This window comes from Rattus rattus, chromosome 15, assembly GCF_011064425.1.
Source record: "Rattus rattus isolate New Zealand chromosome 15, Rrattus_CSIRO_v1, whole genome shotgun sequence".
NCBI classification, from domain to species: Eukaryota; Metazoa; Chordata; class Mammalia; order Rodentia; family Muridae; genus Rattus; species Rattus rattus.
Window position 1 is genome coordinate 42,623,953 of NC_046168.1, and position 22,435 is coordinate 42,646,387.

At 34.6% G+C, this 22,435-nt stretch overlaps 1 protein-coding gene across 1 annotated transcript in view; it reads right to left on the reverse strand.

Annotated features, from left to right (window-relative positions):
- Dok6 (docking protein 6) overlaps positions 1-22,435 on the reverse strand; it is a 335,875-nt gene that overhangs the window by 144,399 nt on the left and 169,041 nt on the right. The window contains exon 3 of the mRNA XM_032885739.1: positions 16,255-16,369. Within this exon, the coding sequence (XP_032741630.1) occupies positions 16,255-16,369 (115 nt within the window). The remainder of the gene's footprint in view (positions 1-16,254; positions 16,370-22,435) is intronic.

Genomic DNA, 22,435 nt, shown 5'->3' on the forward strand with positions numbered 1-22,435 from the left:
AAAGTCCATTATTCCTCAATTTTTAGAGTACTAGACAATCTTCCAAATATAATACATATAAGCTTGTAAGTTTTGAAGCTTTTGAAGAACAGCTATTACAGAACACACTGCACACTTTGGTCACAGGTCATAGGGAATTAAATGAATACTGAACCAGAAGTGGGAGGTTTTTCCCTACTGGCTAGCCTTCATACTGCTTAAAGTTTCTGTACATGCTGGTGGGGAAGAAAACTCATCATCACTCTTATCTAGACATGAATGCTGTTAGCTATATAATATCTAAGAGATGAGGAAGGGCTTCTATTGCAAGAGGACATGACTTTTTAAAGGATAATTAACAGTTTTCTCTGATTTTACTTGATTCTCATGCCTTTATGAAAGTCAACAGTCAGAGGCTAGGGTAGTCATAGATCATAAAGGAACCTATTATTATTTTTTTATTATTATTGTTTATTATTATTATTATTATTATTATTATTATTATTATTATTATTAACAGTTATGCCATTTAACTACCTTCTACATACTCATGTTTATACCCATAGAAGGCTCCCTGCCTTTTTTGCAGAAGCTTCTTACTACAGAGAAAAATAGTTAATACAAAAACTCACAGCTGATTAAAGGAAAATAAGTGATGTTGGGATTCTTAGCCCCAAATGGGACAGCTATCAGTCCCTTTGAGACTCAGGAACCATTACAGACAAAGGGATTGACATACTATAAGAACCTGAGGGTGGGATGATATGTAGCTAAAAAGTCTTCTGGATATGGCCCAGTCATTGCACTCATAATCTCACTGATGCTATGGTTATCTACACCATACTTGTACAAACTTGGTCTCATGAATTGCAGGGAGGGAACTATATGGCCTATCTATTCCTGAGTGATGCCATTGCTCAGTGATAAGTGACCAATAAGTTTCCCTACCTCCAGTAAATAGTCTCCTATCTATATCAGGCAAGAAATTCTGATCAAACCCAGTGAATTATCTAAAATGAAAACACTCAAAGTATAATGCAGACCTGTTACAAAGAAGGTTGAGAAAGAGAGAGAGAGAAGGGGGAGGAAGAGGAAGGGAAGGAGAAGAAGGAGAAAGGGAAGGAGGAAGCAGAGATGAGATTAGTCGAATAAGGAAAAGAGTGCTAAAGTTCAGGATATAAATGTAGGAAAACAAAAAATTAAAAATACATTAAATGTATGTTAAATTAACTTTCAATTATATAATTTTAACACCATGTGAGGTCCCCTCTCTCTCTAAAAACACACTACTGTCAGCTCTCATTGTTTCTTATATGTTTATAATTTACAATGCCTTATCTTCTATTATTAAGGATTAACTGTCCAAATAGACAATGTTTATGTCTCCCATTAAAACTGTTTTCAAGGGAACCCTTCTGTGACATGGTGAAAATGATACTTCTATAACTATCCTGAAAATATAATTCTTAAATTAAAAATTAGAACTATCGTTTGATTTATGAATCCCATTCCCATGTATTTTTCCAAACTGAAGCAATCATGTTTAGAAGATATTCTCATGTTCTTAGTAGGGCAATTCACAGCAAACAGGAAAGGGAGACAACGGTGTTTATGTAATGATGAATGGATCAGGTGTGATGTCTCTACACAATGAAGCATTAACAACTGATAGGAGAAATATTCTGTGTGCAGTAATGCAACCAAAGACAGATGTGTTAAGTAAAATATGCAAAGCTCAGAAAGAAATGCACAGTTTTGTTCACACACAGAATTGTTAAATGTGGCTTTATAGGAACTGAGAGTTAAATGGTGACTACCAAGAGGTTAGGGGAAGTAGTAGAAAGAAAGGAATGTATGACACATAACAATGGTGGTCTAGTCACATTGTGATTGGAGTGAGAAGTTCTGGTGTGATAGAACAAAGTGATGTACAGGTAGATAACTACAATAACATATATTTGAAAGTTTACAAGACAGTAAAAATGGTTGAAGATAAATACATTTGACCTGTATTGCTGGTTATTCAGTATTTCAAAATATCACATTATCTGATTGGTAGCCTCTTCTTATTGTGATGAAATAAGACTGAAAATCCGTGATGTGACAAAAATTTACTTATTGTATTGGTTAAATTTAACTTATTCTTTAAAACCAATTTCAGGAGTGTCTACTGTCTTTTTCATTTCTCCACTGAGCCTGTTACTCAGTGTTATAGTGTTTCAGCACTATATGTTGATAATATTAAAGCTTTGAACCCAGTGTGTTGATCTGCCATATTTTCATGCTCATTGATACCTTCATGACATCTACCCTTTGATATTCAGTCTAAAGTCAGTTTTAGAGTTATATCCATGATAAAAGGTAAACTCATCATCCACCCTGGCTCCTCTGTTTTCATGAAAAAACAAGACAGAAAAATTTAACCTTTCTACTAAGCTCATACCATGTGAAAAAGAAAAGAATACAAATACACAGCATTAATAATGAAGAGAGTGAGTAATATATATGAGTTAAAATACTAAGATGTAATAGTGAAGGCTATGATCACTAATAAACTGTGACAAGTGATTATATTCTGAAATTATCATTAAAAAGAAGTCAAGACCAAATATTCTAGAATTCTAACAACTTTTCCCCAAATATGTTACTGATAGTGGAGGACCAGAATTTGAACATATACAGCTGATACCAGAGGCTATTATTTTCACCACTTCTATAAAGAATACTGAAATGCAGAGTGAAATGGATATGTTCCAAAAACACATACTATTAGAATATATTCAAATACAGGTGCAGAAAGCCAGAGTGGCTATTAAATTGGTAAATGAATTTCTTTATAAAACCTGACAGTAAGATGGATTAAAATACAATATGGAAGTTATGTTGCACTTGTTATTTAAATTGTTCTAGAGTTTAGAAACTGGAACAACTTGTAATCTTGTTATGTAAATACAATATTCAGATTTTGAACCCTCAGTAAGTAATTACAGCACATTTACAGACATTCTTAAACCAAGAACAGGATTATGAAAATCAAATACATTGTAAAGATAAAGAACCATGCTTCAAAACAGGTATCTGCACCCATTCTTGATAAAGATAATAGTGCTGTCATTTATCAGCTAATTAGCATATCAAGTACTTTATACAAATCTTTTTTACAAGTTATAGATGAAGGTGGGTTTTTTTGCTTTGTTCTATTTTAGAGTTTTGTTCTGCCCTCATTTATGTGGAATTGCTCAGAGCCCCAAGAAAATTCAAGCTCACCCTCTGGCTATAACTTTGTTGCTTAATGGTTCAATACTAGAAAAGGTATTGGAATAATTTAGCCTAATGATTATTTTATAAAACAATAACATACAGTTATACACATGAAGGAAAACTAAATGTATATATATATTAAGAATACATTTTGGGCTGGAGAGATGGCTCAGCGGCTAAAAGCACTGACTGCTTTTCCAGAGGTTCTGAGTTCAAATCCCAGCAACCACATGGTGGCTCACAACCATCTATGATGAGGTCTGATGCCCTCTTCTGGTGTGTCTGAAGACAGCAACAGTGTACTTATATATAATAAATAAATAAATCTTTCAAAGAATACATTTCACTCTAAAATACACAATGTTCTAGTAGATAAAATAAAGGCAATAAACATTGAATATTTTAGAATAAAAAACTTAATGGACATATTACTCATGCTTTCACAAAATGCTCTTCTCAATGAGGTGAATATTTTTGAACATTATGTCTCATGGTACTATATGTATTTATATCATATGCCTAGAAATATATATATATATATATATATATATATATATCTTATGCAAGAGTGCTTACATACAAACACACATGTATCTTATGCAAGTGTGCTTACACATATGCTCAAAGATGTGGTATCTTCACGGTATGCATAGAGAACTGAATTTTCTCTCGACACATGGTATGGATCATTTCACAGCAAGTAATAAATATCTGCATCAGTAGTTTTAATTTCTGAAACATTTTGTATCCGTAACAAACTAATAATTTATTGCTGCATTATATATTTTTTTGGTTTTCAGAAACAGAATTGCAATAATTATTCTAAGATGCAGCTTTATTTTCCAAGTACGAGCTAGCATACTTTTTATTTATTTATTTATTTATTTTGCTCATGATTTTGGTCTTTTTTGGCTGGTGAATACATTTGCATGATTCAGAAGTTGCATGTAAAGGGCTGCACTGTGCACTGTGCACATGCATCACTGAATTGCCAGGCCTGGTTTATTTCAGATGAACTCCTCTTGGAATCATGGAAGTGGCATAAGGAAACAGTAGCCAGTGAGGGACAGTGGACATAGATGTTTCCATGGAAACCTAGCTAGGAAAAGGATACCTTGTTGTTTTCCTTTGTTTGTATTAGACTTTTCATTATCCAATTCGCCACAAAAGTGTGCAAAGCCCTTTCCTCAATGTATTACAGCTTAGTGTGCCTTGTGAATCTGCTGTCATGGTTGCTGAAATGCACCAGTGACCTTCATTTATTCCTGAGATGATCATTCACACCCACACCCAGGTTAGTCATTTTGGAAATATTCTCATCCTCTTTTAATACCTCAGTTCATTCCAATATGTTAGACATTAATTATCTCCACCCAGACATACTGCCCACCTGTTTCTCCAGGGCCTAATCTGGTGATTTTTCTGTCCTCTTCAGGCCTTCTGCACAAACTGCCAGATCTATAAGATGAGCATTTCTTTAACTGTTTCTTATGACTTACTTAATACACTGTATTTTGCACTGTGTGATTTTTCAATTCAAAAACACTGGTGTCATTTTGCAGACAGAAACCTTTTGACAATCAGAAATGTCTATGCAAATATTATGAAGTAAGTAAATTTATGGGTGCTGCATATGTGACTCAATGATAGAATCCTTGCTTATGTAAGGCCCTGGGTTTAGAAAAAAGAAAAATAAAATTTAGAAATTAAAAAGATGTAGACCATTGTGTACAAAAAATTCAAAGATCTGAAATTTTCTATTTCCACCCATTTCCAATTTCCAAAATGATTAATTTAAAGGATAAAGGAGTTTCATAATTGTTTAGTGTAATACACAGAGTGACTTACATCTCTACCTGCTAAAATTCATTTAAAAACTCTACAAATGGGACTTTAACAATCTAACTTTATCTATCTAATCTCTATACTACCTATATTTATTACCTAGATACAGGTATAAATGATAGAAATATAGATGATATAGCTGTAGATATTTTAAACTAGGTGTAGGTTTACATGCTTTAATATTAGCATTTATAGGCAGATGTGAAAGGATTGCTGTCAGTTTGAGTCCAACCTGATCTTTGTTATAAGTTCCAGCCCACCCAAGGCTACTTAGTGAGACCTTGTCTCAAAAGACAAAACACACACATGCATGAACACACATGTATGAACTCAAGTATTCATGCACACATGTCTTCATTCACATACACACTTACGCTCATGCAAATGCTTATGTTTTATCAATTTTTGTATTAAGTAATTTATTTTTAACTAATACAGAAAATATATTATTGTCTATGGAGTACCACAAGATGTTTAGACATACATGTAGGTTGTAAAATATTTGAATCAGTATAAACAGATCTGTCTTCTGAACATATATCACAGCACTGTGGTAAGAGTTTCTCAGACCTTTTCCTTGCTTTCCCGAAATGAGCAATGCACAGCTGTGTCCTATGCTATACACAATGCACCAGATATTGTTGTTTCTATGTAACTAACTTACCACCCACAGATCAAGGGTTTGAATATTACTTGGAGGCAGTCTTTATAAGATAGTCATGACAAGTTATAAATGGATAGTATGAGACAATCTATTCTCTCATAGTTCTGAAGTGTGTGTTAGCAACTGCTGGCTTCTCCTAACTCCCAGCTTCTCTTGACCCTGACCGGCAATGCCTTGGTTGTAGCTTCACCTTTCTAGTCTCTGTCACCATCCCCTGGTTCTATTTTTCATTCTATGTTTTGTCTACATTTTCTACATTTTCTAATTTCCCTTTCATGTCTCTTAAATATACCATTTATTGTTCTATGACGGCAAGATCCAACGTAACTTCATTATTGCTGCAAACCCTTATCTCTAAGGTTATATTCACATTTGAACACACACTGTAGGAATGTCAATTATTCTATTGTTGCTCTCTGTAAATACTCAAACATCTACTTGATCACATCATTAGATTTTCACATATATATTTTATAAGATAGATATTGGCAGAGGTAAATTCAGTCTTGATGTTTTTTGTACTACTCAATACTGTCAAATTTTTCCTAGAAAATTTAAATGACAGTCTTACATATCCTTGTGAGTTTTTTTTCAGATACGTGGTTAATCAAAAAAGCAAATTCAAGACCTCATCAACACTACAACTGAATCAGATTCTTTTTCTTAGTATAAAAATATTCAAACCATTTTTCTGTGTCAAGGATTTTAGCAAGTTTGGCTCTCAATTATACATAGCTTGATTCCTTAGAAAAAGTACTGTTCTTTAAAACATACTAGCATATGGTAAAATTTCAGAGTGAAACTCAAAGGTAATGATCTTCATGTAAATTTTGAAACCTAAAGTGAAAGTACACTTCTTAATGTTATTTACATAATTTTAACACAGCTTTTCAATTTTTTTTCATGGAGTCTATCGTTCTAGAATTACTTCGTGGAGTTCTGATGCTTTTGGAGGAGACATACCTGTGCCGCTTAGAGATGTATCATGCAGGTAATCTGGGCTGCCCTGTTTGAGTGATATAATGATAGCCATGTAGCTAGAATGGGAACACATGGGTTGGCATGGATCACCAGCATGGATGACGTCTAACATTGACTCAGCAGATGGCCACCAAGTAAAATAAAATAGCATCTGGTTAACACTGAAAAGGTAAACTATTGGAGTTGGGAGCAGAAGGCAAAAATTCATGATATGCTCAAGCTGTCACAAAATTATTGAGTATTCTGGTATGGTGTCTAGTAAGAGATTGAAGCATAATGCACTGAATTTTTACAGACTATTCTTAATAGATTCCTTTCTTATTCCAAGGTTCCAACCTGAAAAGCCCATTAGGGGAGTGACATATTAGCCATACTCATTCCAGTGGAACTAGTTCTTCCCTGTCCTGACTGTGGTTGCTCTTCTGTGATTACTTCAGAGTGAGTTTCCCACTCACAGACATCCTTAATTTACCAGAGCCCTAAATCTGCAAAAAAAAAGGCTCAATAAAGTTTCTTTTTCATATCAGTTTTCTCTCTAATTATCCTGCCAACCTGACCAAATAATGCTCGGAAATCATGCAAATAATTTAAATTTTTGTGAGGTCCCAATCATAATATGATTTAATATTATTCCTTAGTATGAGTCTGTGAAGAACAGTAAAAATTCAGTCTCATTACTTTGTCATGACTGCACACATGACACTTTCACTATAGAATTAACTCCCCGACTTCCCCACGTGTTCCAGGTCATGTTAGGTGAATCTGTTCTTTTGACAATTTTCTGCAATTCTCTTAGCAGATAGCTAAGAAGCAGATAGTTTTAAACCAGCAATGTGATCCTTATACAATGGAATCAACAAACAATCAAGGTTGTTCCTACTTGGGTAAAGTTGCCTTTTAGATTGAAGAATAGACAAACAAAAATGTCTTTCAGGATCCCCCAAGTAATGAATGGGTCATGAAAATGCAGGACGGATACCCTCGGAGATAGAGAAATCCTGTGTCACAGACCATGTCACTCTGTAGATAGCATGAGGATTCAATGTCTGTCTTAGTTAGGGCAACAGGGCCACACTTACCCCAACAAAGTCACACCTACAAATAGTGCCACTTCCAGGGCCAAGCATATTCAAACTACCACAATCTCTAAGAGCACATCCTAATCTGGCTTCTTAAAAACAACAAAACTGATTTCTTCCTTTGTCTTGGATATATAGGAGCTGCTGCTTTGAAATACACATGGCAAACTCACATCATTCTGTACTTGAACATTTAATATCAAAATCAAAAATATATTAATTGTTTTATGGTCTTATTTTCATTAAATCAGTTCTATGATCAGAAAGATAAAATGGTCTGTAATCTAGAGCATTGAGTTGTAGAATCTTTGTAGGAAGGAACATTTCCTAAATCTGAAGTTCACTCTAAGTCTTTTGAAACCTGAACAATTTACATGGTTCAAAAAGAATTTCTCCTAAGAAAATAAAAATATGAAAAAATAAATACTACTGATAAATTTATACTAATCTTCCCACACAAAACTACCTTCACCATTTATTTGTTTTATAAGTACATGTTATACTTAATTACTTCACAAAATATCTCATTACCTAAACTTTTTTTTTGTTTCATTGAAAATAATTTATTTCATACATTATATTCTTATCATGTTTTCCCTTCCCCATTTCCTTCCAGATCTTCCCTATTCGCCAATCTATCCAACTCCACACCTTCTCTTTCCTCCATCGCCAGTGGGATTGCAAGCTAGTACAACTACTCTGGAAATCAGTCTGGCAGTTCCTCAGAAAATTGAACATAGTATTACCTGAGGACAAAGCTATATCACTCCTGGGCATATTCCAAAAGATGCTCCAACATATCACGAGGATACATGCTCCACTATGTTCATAGCAGCCTTATTTATAATAGCCAGAAGCCGGAAAGAACCCACATGTCCTTCAACAGAGGAATGGATACAGTACTAACCAGCTATTAAAAACAATGACTTCATGAAATTCATAGGCAAATGAATGGAACTAGAAAATATCAACCTGAGTGAGGTAATCCAGTCACAAAACATACACATGGTATGCACTAATGATAAGTGGATATTAGGCAAAAAGCTTGGAATACCTGCTATGCAACTCACAAACTTTCTGAAGCTCAAGAAGTAAGACCATAGTGTTCATGCTTCAGTCCTTCTTAGAAGGGGTAACAAAATACTCAAGGGAGGAAATAGGGAGACAAAATGTGGAGCAAAGGTTGAAGAGACTGCCCCACCTTGGGACCCATTCCATATACAGACACCATACCCAGACACTACTGCACTTGCCAAGAAGTAGATGCTGACAGGAGCCTGATATGGATATCTCCTGAGAGGCTCTGCCAGAGCCTGACAAATACAGAGACAGATGCTTGCAGCCAACACTGTGCACAGGGTCCCCAATGGAGGAGTTAGAGAAAGGTCTGAAGGAGCTGAAGTGGTTTGCAACCCATAGGAAGAACAATATCAACCAACCAGACCCCCATGAGTTCCAAAGGACTAAACACCAATCATAAAAGTACACATGGAGGGACCCATGGCTCCCGCTGCATATGTAGCAGAGGATGGCCTTGTGAAAGGCCCTTGGTCATGTGGAGGCTTTATGTCCCAGCATAGGAGTCATAGGGGGATACTAAAGCAGTGAGACAGGAGTGGGTGGGTGTGTTGGAACACCCTCATAGAAGAACAGGGAGGGGTATAGGCGGTTTATGGATGGGAAACTGGAAAAGGGGATAACATTTGAAATGTAAATAAAAAATATCCAATATTAAAAAAGAAAAGAAATCTAAATTAAAAAGAAAACAAACAAGCAATAAAAACAACTAAGTATAAAAACCAAGAAAAACACAAAAGACACACACACACACACACACACACACACACACACACACACACTTTAGTCTATAACTAAAGATTTACAATATCTCCAAAAATAATGTTTTAAGATTTGCAGGTTCTTGACCACAAATCAGAACCAAAATATGCTTGGCCATTATTTTAAAATAGCCCATCTTAAGAATTTTTGTAACAACTACAACAAAACAAAAATTATATCTAGAAGGTGAGAGGAATATTAATTATCTTGTTAGTTATGACCATTACTTAATTTATATATGATTTAAAGCATAAAGTTGTGCAGATTAAATACACATGAATTTTATTTGTCAAGAATCCCTAACAAATGTTAAGAAATAGCAATTAAATTAGCTGAAGCACATGCTTAGCACCCTTTTGTGCTGAATTCAAGGATGATTTTTATAGATGGTTTCAGATAGAAAATATATTTGAATCATAAGAATTATAAAACTACATAGAATCTTTGAAAAGTACTCATGGTAAAAGGAATAATAGACCCATATGATAAAGAACTATGACACTGATCAGCAAAAATAATTATGCAGAAAACATACTACTTAAGAAAATAATAACATTCTCTTTGTAAAAAGATACATGTAAGCAATTCTCTTTGTAATGTTTATTTTGTTTAAGTGCATGTAAAATGAAATCTACTTTTTTTATTAATCATTCCATTTGTTTACAGTTCAAATGGTATGCCACTTCCCAGTTCCCCCTTTACAAGCCCCACCCCATGCCACAACCTCCTTCCTTTCCCTCCCATTTGCCTCTATGATGGAGTTCCAGCCCCACCCATCCTTTCCAGCCCCACCCCTCCAGCACAGGATGGCTTTGTTGGATATCAGTGGGAGGAGAGGCCCTTGGTTCTTAAAAGGCTTGATGCCACAGTGTAGAGGAATGCCAGGGTTGGGAGGTGGGAGTTGGTGGGTGGGTGGGGGAGGACTCTTATAGAAGCAGGGAGAGGAAGAATAGGATAGGGAGGTTCTGGAGGGGAAACCTGAAAAGGGAATAACATTTGAAATGTAAATCAATAAAATATCCAATAAAAAAAGTATTATCAGACTGTCTCCACTTGTCCAGAATTTCCTATAGAAATGGAAAAACTACTTTCGTATCATTAATTATAGCCAGGAATTAGCCTTAGTGATAGAGTGTGACCTGAAATTTATAGATAAAATAAACCCTTTTCTCCCCAAGATACTTTTGTTCATGGCCTTTTTATCACAGCAATAGAAACCATAACTAAGGTATCCTTCTACTGATCTGGTGTTTAATTTATTTTTGAAACTCAGAAATTTTTAAGAGATCATCTCCCATTATTAGTATCATAAAATAATAAAGAAATTCTTGAAGTTCCCTGTTCTGGGGAGTGGATAGAGGTACAGCTCATACCAGAAAGGAATACTTCTTTTTTATCTTAAAAAAAAAGTTTATTTTTTTATACTGGCAATTCATTCATGTGTTTAATAATCTGTACAATGTCTACTTGTTACATTCAGTTAAAAAACACAACTCTTTAAATTTGAGTATTTCAATTTGTGGTGTGCTATAGCTTAATTTTCAAAATTAATTGTAAAATAATTTGCAAAAAAGGTAAATTTCTTATTGCAGGTTTCAAGTCCCTTCTTTTTCACCATCAAAATCCTTGAAGTCAATTGCCAAGGTCCAGCTCAGCACTAATGTGCTGAGGAAGACAGTAAGGGTAGCACTGGAGGTGGCCAAAAGCAACTTAAATATTCTTTCTGGCAACTTAAATATTCTTTGCTATTTAGGGGCTCAAAGCTGATAGCTTCTGATAATTAACTCCAGCTGATAGCAGCAGAGGATTAAGAAAAGAAACTTGGTTTCTTGGGATCTTTACTCTTTGGCTAGGGCTCTCCATAGTCAGGTGAGGGTGAGGGGCTCAGACTTCCTTAACTCTTCATGAGACAAAGTGAAAAGAAAAGACAAGAAAAAACAAACAAACAAACAAACAAACAAAAAACACCAGGCACACATAATGGATGAAGCAGAAAAGTACTACACTACCACTTTATTTTTCTTAGTATTTATACCTTTTCAGGATAATTGATCACGTGGTTTTACATGCACCTTTACATAAGTTCATTGTAAATTTAAGCTAATAGGTCATAGGTCAATACAACTTAAGTTATAGCAGAATTGTTTAGATGTTCTTCTATTAAGAATAGTATGTGACAAGAAAGGATTGAAGTTGCTGAAGGGGTTTGCAACTTCATAAGAACAACAATACCAACCAACCAGTGCTCCCAGTGACTAAACCACCATCCAACTACACATGGGCAGACCCATGACTCCAGCTGCATATGTAGCAGAGGATGGCCTTGTTGGGCATCAATTGGAGGAGAAGCCCTTGGTCCTGCCAAGGCTTGATGCCCCAGTGTAGGGGAATGTCAGGGCAAGGAGGTGGGAAGGGGTGGGTGAGTGAACACCCTCATAGAAGCAGGGGAAAGGGGTATAGGATAGGGAATTTTTAGACAGGAAACCCAGAAAGGAAATAACATTTGAAATGTAAATAAAAGAAATCCAATAAAAGAAAAGAATAGTACCTGACTAAACATTTGTTATCTATATGTTTAAAGGAATAGTTTTTGTTACAATTAACATGGTTTTGTCAGAAGACAGATCATCTGCCTTGTGTCTTGTTATATTGAAGTCTTATATCAATGAACTACTCCATTTATTTTCTTTCTTTGCACCTATAATAAATTATTCATTCCCAGTTTATGACCTTTAGTTAGGTTAGGCCTTATTACAAACCTAGAAGAAATACTTTCCTTGATTGTAAATTTGTTCCAAGCCTGTTTCCTTTTCCTAGTACAATTAACCTGTGACACATAAAGACTTACAGAGATCCTTTCACTACTTTTATTCTATAAGAGGTTTGAAATTACTTGTGTCAATTTGGGAGTTCTACAGAATCATTATCAGGAATTATAAAATCGATTTGTCTAATACATGAAAGTGCATCCTCATATTCATTCTGCAGCTCTTCCCAATAGTGTGGCCAGATGCTCAGGAATCCTTAGGATATGTAATAGTGGCAGGAAAATGACATCACCATGGAGAAGCAATCCTAGGATGAAGTCTCTCGGGACTTTGTCTCTCTAGTGCACCCACAGCAGCCATGCAAAATAGTGGGCCATTTCCAGAAATCTCACTTGCTTACCATAGCCTTTCCTAAATGCCTTTTGACAGTCAAAAGTTAAAACATTAAGACATTATTTCTTATACTCCTTAAATGACTAACTGCTAGCAAGCTGCTTCATTCTCACATTAAAAGAATTTTAAAAACAAATGATACTTTTAAATAAGTCATAATTTAAATTAGTTCAAATTTCTATAAATTTAAATATTTTGGATCTGTCTTTACAAGCATAGGAAACCGTTTTCTTAAATTAGACCACATTGTTTTAGAGAGCCCTTCATTTCTCAATAATATTATATGAACCATAAAACTATCATAAACTATTAAAATTTCAGGCCTGGATTGCTACTGAGTCTGTAAATCTACATATGTTAAGCATCAGTATTTTTCAGAATGGATTGTGTATACAAGGACTGAATAGAGCTTTGCCTTGTGCTGTTGGAAATCATAGAAATTTTATTAGTAGCATTTTGATCAAACATTTTTATAATTAATAATGGTGAGATTAAAAACTATGAATATTCTTTGATTATCTTAAAATGATTAAAATTATTTAGTTTAAATAACATACATGAGGTTTTTACTGTGATTTTATGAGCCCTTCATGTGGCAGTTCTGACTCAGAATGTTTTTGGTGTGAACGTGATGCCTAGGCTGTAAGGGCCAAAATACGTTAACTGTGTCAGTAGCAGTTCCATGAAGCAGGTCTTAAAAGTGGGAAAAAGTCTAACGAGATATGTTGTAACATTTGAGTTCATATGCTTTTTCCCCTTATGATTCCATTTGGCATACACTTTGCTTAGATAAAAACCATGAGGCATGATATATTTTTCCACATTATAACAAAGGGCTTATCATTATGATGTATACTAGATTAGTCAGCTAAGTTAGAATATCAATCTCCTTTTATAGCAAGCTTTTTTTTTTCACCTACTTCCCTTTGGAATAAAGTCGCAATGAATATATCACACTTGAAAAGTGATGAATTGCATGTCACTTTCTAATTAAAGATTCTTCTGCAAGGAACATTTTTCTATCTCTGCCCACTTATTCGTTTAAACTTTTATTTATGTCAACATGGTCTCCAGATATTTATAACAATTTATAATCCCACTCTATAATTGTTGCTCAAATTCTGTGGATTTTCCTGACTGGTACTCCTTTAAGAGTTTGTTCGATTAGTTAATTAATTAATTTCTGTAGTTTCAGCTTTATAAGATGCTCTGAGTTAACCTTGACTAGTACCTGCCTTTCATCCTAGAATCAGTAAGTTCTCTGTGAATCCCAGTTAACCCTTTTTAGAAACCAAGTTCTAGATTCTTAGTATATTTGGGCATTTATTTGAAATTCTGTTGTTTTCTGTCTCTCCTGGAAATTGTTTAAGTGCACAGTTTACTGAGAACTGTGCTCTGTTGGTACTGATCCTCATGTATTGATGTGATGCTCAGACTAGAGGACATGGATGCTGCCTGTGTGCTGTCACATTCCTCTAGGACACATTGCTGCGCTGATTCCTAGAGTTCAACTAAAATACTCATTTCAAGGTCAATACAAGAAGAAGCACAGAAGCACACATGTGCTGAGTCTGGGTTATGAACATGAATGTTTCTGAATCACTGTACCAGTATTGAGACATGAAGAAGTTGGATGTTATCAGTCTAGGCATATGGCATGATGCAAATACAGAATGCATGTGTAGTATTGACTTAATACAAAGTCACCAAAATGCCTCTTAAGAACCAGAATACAAAGAAATATTTACTTTTCCTCTGTCCCTCTGGCATATATCCTTTATCAGATAGGGGAGGTGATCATGGATTACGAGAAAGAATGACATTAAGCAGCAAGAGTCTTTTTTTCAAGTTTTACTGGTGAAAGTCTCTATTCACAACAACTGTTCTTTCCCATTTACATTGTTGGGTAGAGACCCTCAATAACATTTCCAATTTTTTTTTCCATTTTCATCTATGACCTTTGGTGACCTTTTGTTTATCTCCTCTCTTTCCTCCTGGAGCAAACATTGCACCTTCTAGATAATGTGGCAATTTGGAAGTACAGGACACACACTATATGCATAAATGTAAATATTGAACACTCGCATATTAACATATAAACACCAGGGAATGTGTACTCACAATCATTCCAGAAAATTGAAATGTGAAAATGAGCAATGTTGCATGCTTTCTCATAATTTTGAGCCCTACCTTGAAAAAACAATGATAGGAAACTGGAGTGTGGTTTATAGCTAATTAAATTACAAAAGCCATATGACTAAATATGTAAAGTGACTCGAAGTATTTCTTCTATAAGACTAATAATAAGCCTCAGCGTCAAAAAGATAGTATATTGAATTCATTGGGAAATTAAAGGAACATACTTTGGGCTAATGTTTCTCCAAAAATTCCAAATAAGTTTTTTTTAATCATCGTAAGTAACACCATTTTTTGAAAATTGACTCTACAGTTATTTATACATCTCCAATTCTGATTATTGTAAAGTTGTAAACACCAGGCAACGAAACATTAAAATTAGGAAAATCATTTTTGTTGCTTTTTAGAGACTACTGAAGGGCTGAAAATAAAGGTGTCCAATAAATTAACTATTTGACAAATTCCAGTGCAGTGCAATAAAGCTCCTATAAAATTTGATAAGGAGTTATGAATCATTTCTATTGACATTATCAGTATTAGTACATCTCCTTGTATTAATTAAATGTGTAAACCTTTAGCCACATTTTCCCTGAAAATGATACCAAATCTTCCCTAAAATCCTCATTCTTGTTTTAAGTTCACATCTCTCCAGGCTTTGGACATTTTGCCTGTATCCTTTCTATAAGCCTCCCATTTCATTGAGCTGAATCTTTAAAAGGCAATAGGCCAACTAATATGTTACACAGCACAGGGACTGCTCCATGAAAAATACTGCAGGTTCAAACGACAAACTGCCTGTGTCTCCATAATGTCAAAGTGTTTTATGAACTTAGATGCTAAAATTCAATCTAAAATATATTGACTTATAGTAGTATTGGGATTCCATGAAAGCAACACATTACTCAAAGTTATGTTCTAAAGTGTCTTGGGTGAGCTTTCACATGTCAGCAATACTACTACACCAGAAGACGCTTCACAGCTATACTTTGCCAAACACAAAATACAAGTCACAAGCTGATCCTGAACATCTCCCGGGTATTGTCTACTAAATTCTCAAAGCTCAAACCAAAGACCCAGGAGCCTCAGACCACCTGGGAACAAAGCTTCAGACAAAGACAAGATAGCAGAAATCCAAAACATTTGTTTTTACAGCATATCAGTATGTTGAGCTTCTTATAAAGCTTTCTACCACACATTCTCATTACAATATGCCATCCTATTCAGACTTCCTTTGCCTTCATCTGTGTGAGTCATTGTCTCTGAAGCAACTCAATTTCCTCAAGCTGTAGATGGGTCTGAAATTGCTTACCTGACTCACAAGCAAATGTCTTTGACGTTTCGTCATGAAAGATAATTGCCACTGCATGCTTCTTTGTCTCTCGAGGCAGCCTGGTTATATTTTTGATGTTGTGCAGTTCAGTTACCTTAAAAGAGAAAAATATTTTTTCTTTTTACTTTTTAAGTTCTGGGGATAAGCCCCCAGAGTCTTGTTTGTGATAATAAAACATTCTACCACTGAGCTACATGTACAACAATTATTACTTTTTATTTTAATGGATTGCATATGTGCTACATACAGTGCTTTAAACAAAATGGCCAGTTATCTCTACCCTAAGCCCCTAAGCATTTTCCAATGGGACATTGTACTGAGTTTGAATTAATGCTATCCACACCAGTAAAAAATAAAACACAATGTCTTCCATTAAACTTTCATTTTTGGTTATATTTCATGTTGATTACTGTATTTGAAATAGTCTAATGATAATGCAGAATAGCTTCCTGGTGGTTGTGCTGTTATTAAACTTGTATCCAGAATAAAAGAAATATCAATCTGGTACAAAGAGAGCTCTCCATTAAATATCTGTTGAATATTGATGAGGTTTAGTAACAAGTCTCTTCCCCAACACTCTCAGAACCAGACAAGACTAAGTCACTTAGCATCAGACACTGCCTATGGGATAAATAAAAAATTCAACATTCCAGGCCTCCAGTGCTTGAAAGAATAGTTTTGGAAAGTTGTGTATTGAGAGCATGAACACAAAAGGCATAAAGTTAATGATTGCTAGCTCTCTGGTACCAAGACCACTGAAGCAGTTTGAGAATGAAATTTCAGCCTGAGGCAGGGTATTAATGCATGTTGAACTTTCCTTCGTGATGTTTTTGTTTATTTATTACAAACAAAAATAACAAAAAAACACTTGACAGCTTTGCACATGTGCATAGAACATTCTGGTTACTTTTCCACCTCTATTAAATATTTCAATAGCCACATTACTACTGCGGGAATAGGCTTTTCCATGTTTAGGATTGTTAGCATATTTAGTATCTTGAACTTACACAACTTTGATTAGTCCTGATGAGTTAATGTTAGCTTTATCCTTGTAAGAAAGATAAGAAACTTGATGATCAGAAGATTTAACTGTCTTAGTTAGGGTTTCTATTGTGGCAATAGAAACAACATGACCCAAAAGCAGGTTGGGCATGAAAGAAAAGTTTTGTTTTGTTTTGTTTTGTTTTTGTTTTTGGTTTGCTTGTTTGGTTGCTTTATGCTTCCAAATTGCTGTTCATCAATGAAGGAGGTCAGGACAGAAACTCGCATAGGAGAGGATGCCAGTGACAGGAGCTGATGCAGAGGCCATTGAGTGGTGCTGCTTGCTAGATTGGTTCTAATGGACTTCTCAGCCTGCTTTCTTATAGAATGCAGGACAACCAGCATAGGGTTGAACAGGCTACATCCTTCCCCATTGGTCACTAATTGAGAATATGCCTTATTGCCAGATCTCATGGAAGCATTTCTTCAACTGAGAGCCATTCCTCTCTTGATGGCTCTAGCTTGTGTCAAGTTGACACACATAACCAGCCAGTACAATGACTAGCCAGTGATACAGGTGGAATAGACCTGGTTCCAATGTGCAGGTAAACACCCACCTTCTCTTGTTATTGGTCTTTAGAGAGTGATCAATGGGAAGAGTATCTTCTTTGATCAAATAACCACTCTTCTGACTCACTAGTATAACAAAAATGCTTTTACTTTACCATACATGCTTCAATTGTCTTGGAGAAGACTAATGAAGGAAACAAGCCTAATTCCATTCATAACTTAGAACCTATTAAATAGAGTTTAGAACCATTAAACTTAGAACTACTAAAATCAATTTTGTAGTGCTCTAAGCAGAATACACATGCATATGTCATATATTTCAAAATTTCTCCCTCATATTTGAAGATAACACTGTTAGCATAGATCAGGATTTCACAGTATAGATCTAGTTAAAGTGATCACTTCCTGACCAAAACCTGCACTTATATCATCTAAAATAACATATACAAAATAACACTATGTAATATCATTTTAAGAGACATATGCTCTACTTATTATCTATTCTTCGAAGATTTTTAGTGTCCTAAATTTGTAATACCACATGCAAATCACTATCAACTCTAAGAGAATTTTCACATATCATTTTCAATGTTTGTTTTACTCTCTACTTATGATAATCTTGATAAGGTTGATATGCAACATTAAAATGGTACAAACACTTTATAAAGTTGTCTTTATGTATAAGCGTGTATTTTGATGTGTGCATACACACTCCATCAATGTATAAATCTACCTATATATCATCTGACTGAAAGTCGGCAAGAACAAGGCACTCCAATTTCTTATTATTTTTGAAGAATAACACTTTGTGAGAAAGAGAAAAATTCTTCTTTAGAACAGAGTCTAATATATTATAGTTTAACCACATCAAGCATGTTCTCACATAAGGTAAAACTTTTGGATTTTAAAAGGATTAAATAATAATTGAGTCAAATAATATTTAAACCCATTTTGCTCTAAGATAATAAATTAAAGTTGTATTTGAGAAGAGATATTATTTCCAAACATTATTAATTTCACCTAAACAAATAATATCAGAACTGAGTCTAAAACCAAGGAATATGTGTTTTTAAGAATGTATGCAAAATGTGAGTATATAGTCATATACTGCTATAGAGATATATATTGTCTATATGTACTAAACAAATATATAAAAACACAATATTATTGGGGCTTTTCATAAATATTTTATTTTAAAATGTTGAATAATTCCAGAACAAATATTATGGACTTTACACTTTTTTAATGTCATACCAAAAGCTAATCAATTAAAGTGGTAGATGCATCTGAGATATATCCTAATCACTAACGAATGCCTAACATCAGTGCCCCAGGCATTCTGACAGCTGATGCAGTTCAAACAAAGTGCTTACTCTACTGGAAAATTTACATTTAGAAATACAGAAAGCCTTAGCAAGCAGTCCCCGTTCCTATGGTTTCTGGAATAAATCAGGGTTTTGTTGATCAACAGTGTGGTAGCTTAGCCTCTTTCACTTAAGAATTTAAAGAGAGTCCAGGAAAGAAAAGCATTAATGAGGACTATAATATAAAATTCTACTTTCTAAAAGGTTCTCAATTCTTTTTAGGTGAAGATCTAATATATTGGAAATACATGCTTTCATTTTTAACTATAAATCTTACTTGAATTTACAATATTGTAAGCAATACGTAAAAGAAGAAAACATTTAAAATAATTTCTAGTACTTTAAAATTAAAATATTTCTATTATTATTCTAAAAACTGTCAAGGCAATACAAAAATAAATTTGTGAAATCTTGGAGTTTTTAATGCTAAAATCAGTATTTTTAAAATTCTTTTAAAATTTCATATCTTTCTCTGAAAATTGATTGTTTTACATTTCTCTGATATCAAAACATATTGATTACATTTAATTAAAGCATATAAGAAAATACTTGAAGTAAACATGGCAGCAAAATAATACAAATTACTTAGGTCTCAGACAACAGGTATATTTGTAAAAAATTTATGATATTTAGGTTTGACAAGTATCAGAACGAACACTTAAATATAAACACATATAAGTAAAGAGTTTTTTGATGATTGATGTTATATTATCTTTACTTGGGAGTTTTGTTATTTTGTTAAGTATTTTCTGGGTTTAAATAAACACATGTCAAAACAAAAGATAACCTTTCCTCTAGGGCTATACAGAAGAGAGTGCACACTCTAAGACTAAATTTTGGTCACAAAAAACCACATGAGATGGATCACAACCTCTAATATCTCCAGCTTCTTGGGAATCCAATACTCTCTTCTGCCTTCCACGGGCACTGCCCTCATGTGTGCTTGTACACATGTGTGCACATGTATGCAAGCACACAAATACACATACATGAAAATAAAATAATTTTTTAAGTAAAACACAATAATAAGAAAAGGGGAAATAAAGGATCTAGAAAAGATTCATGTTCCTTTCTTTCATTGTATGAGAATTTCACGTACAAATACAATGTGTTTTGAGCAAATCTAACTGCTATTCTCTCTTCTCCAACTGCTCCTCCCTATTCGATGCATGAGTTCTTGGGTGGCAACAGCACAGGTGTGATGGCGTGTGTGTGCACCGCCAGGGAGTGGCACTATTTGAAGGTATAACCTGTTGGAGTAGGTGTGTCACCATGGGTGTGGGCTTTAAGACCCTCATCATTGCTGCCTGAAAGCCAGTATTCTGCTAGCAGCCTTCACTTCAGGTGAAGATGTAGAACTCTCAGCTCCTCATGCACCGTGCTTGCCTGGATGTTGCCCTGCTCCTGTCTTGACAATGATGGACTGCACCTCTGAACCTGTAAGCCAGTCCCAATTAAATACTGCCCTTATAAGAGTAGCCTTGGTCATGGTGTCTGTTAAAGCTGTAAAACCCTAACTAGGACGACAGATATGCCAATGGTGTTTATATAATAAGTCAAATGGTAAAGAAAGACAGCTCTAAATTTTATCACTTCATCCAAATAGACTCTTTTTTCTTCTTCTTTTTTTTATTAACTTGAGTATTTCTTATTTACATTTCGAATGTTATTCCCTTTCCAGTTTCCGGGCAAACATCCCCCTAATCCCTCCCCCTCCCCTTCTTTATGGGTGTTCCCCTCCTCACCTTTTCCCCCCCATTGCCGCCCTCCCCCCAACAATCACATTCACTGGGGGTTCAGTCTTAGCAGGTCCAAGGGCTTCTCCTTCCACTGGTGATCTTACTAGGATATTCATTGCTACCTATGAGGTCAGAGTCCAGGGTCAGTCCATGTATAGTCTTTAGGTAGTGGCTTATGTCCTGGAAGCTCTAGTTGCTTGGCATTGTTGTTCATAAGGGGTCTCGAGCCCCAAATAGACTCTTAACAGCATATACATATCATAATAGATATAATATATATTGAATTCAAAATTTCTCATTTATTTATACATTTAAAAGTAGTAGTAATTTCATTTGATGGTGAAGAAATAGCATTTTAAAACTAAAGTTTCCCCAATAAATGTAAATGTTCTTATATTTTTGCGAAACTCAAAAATGTCTGTCTTGTTCCAAGACAACATGATACTCTTTTCTTCTTCAGAATCCTGGCAGTTGTAATATGTCATTTAAATTAAGTACATGTAAGGTCTCACTCATTTTTAGAGTTATAACAACATTAAATGAAAAACATTTTAAGTAAACTGTGGCTATTGTGCTTGGATTTTGCCTATAAATTTGCCCAAATTTCTTCTAATGTTTTAGCAAATAGGAATATGAATCATGTAAATACTTTTTTACTTCCCTAGGTCAAACTTGACTCATTATGGTTTTATGTCATCTTGACCTTATCATTAACATATGCAAATTTATAAAATTTAAACTATCAACACTTTATTTTACAGCACAAAATTTCATTAGTCTTACTTGATATTATCATAAAACTATATGCATTTTAGTTCTCAATCTCTATGATACTGCTAACAATTTTCTCATATTTTAATTATCTTTTGAAAGCTCATATTTCAACGTTTCTATAAGTACAGTCATTTGTTTCCATAGATGGTGAATTTAAATAGTTAATTTTTGAGAAAAATTAAGACAGAGGACAAAGCCATGAGGTGATCATAGTTTGTCTATCACTCACCCCTTCATTAAGGTGGGTGGTTTTGTTCATTTTTAGGAGGTGACTCTTCTGATGTGATTTCAGCAAACACACCAGTGGCTCCTATGTACCCTAACATCAGCAATGCAGTGCTGGAGCACAGAGGCTTCCCATCTGCTTAGACATTCATTCCAAGATCTACACTGCGAAGTCTATGTTTAGTAAAAATGACTTTTCACTGCTTCAACGTAACCATCCTTAAGTAAATTAAAATTGGTACATTTGTTTATTTATATATGCAATTGCATGATTATAAAAAAATGAAATCACTGCTACTGTCTTGGGGAACTATATTAATATTTTACCTATTTATTGCTTTTGCATACAAAGATATTAGCTGCAGCACTGGAAAACTGTTCCTTTGGTGAGACACCCAAGATTCTGCATAAAGCTCTCTCTGGGACCTACAATATATTCTCTGTCATCAAGTTGTGTCACTTTAATCAGGGAACATTCTCCAACTTCACCACTTGTGACTCACTCAA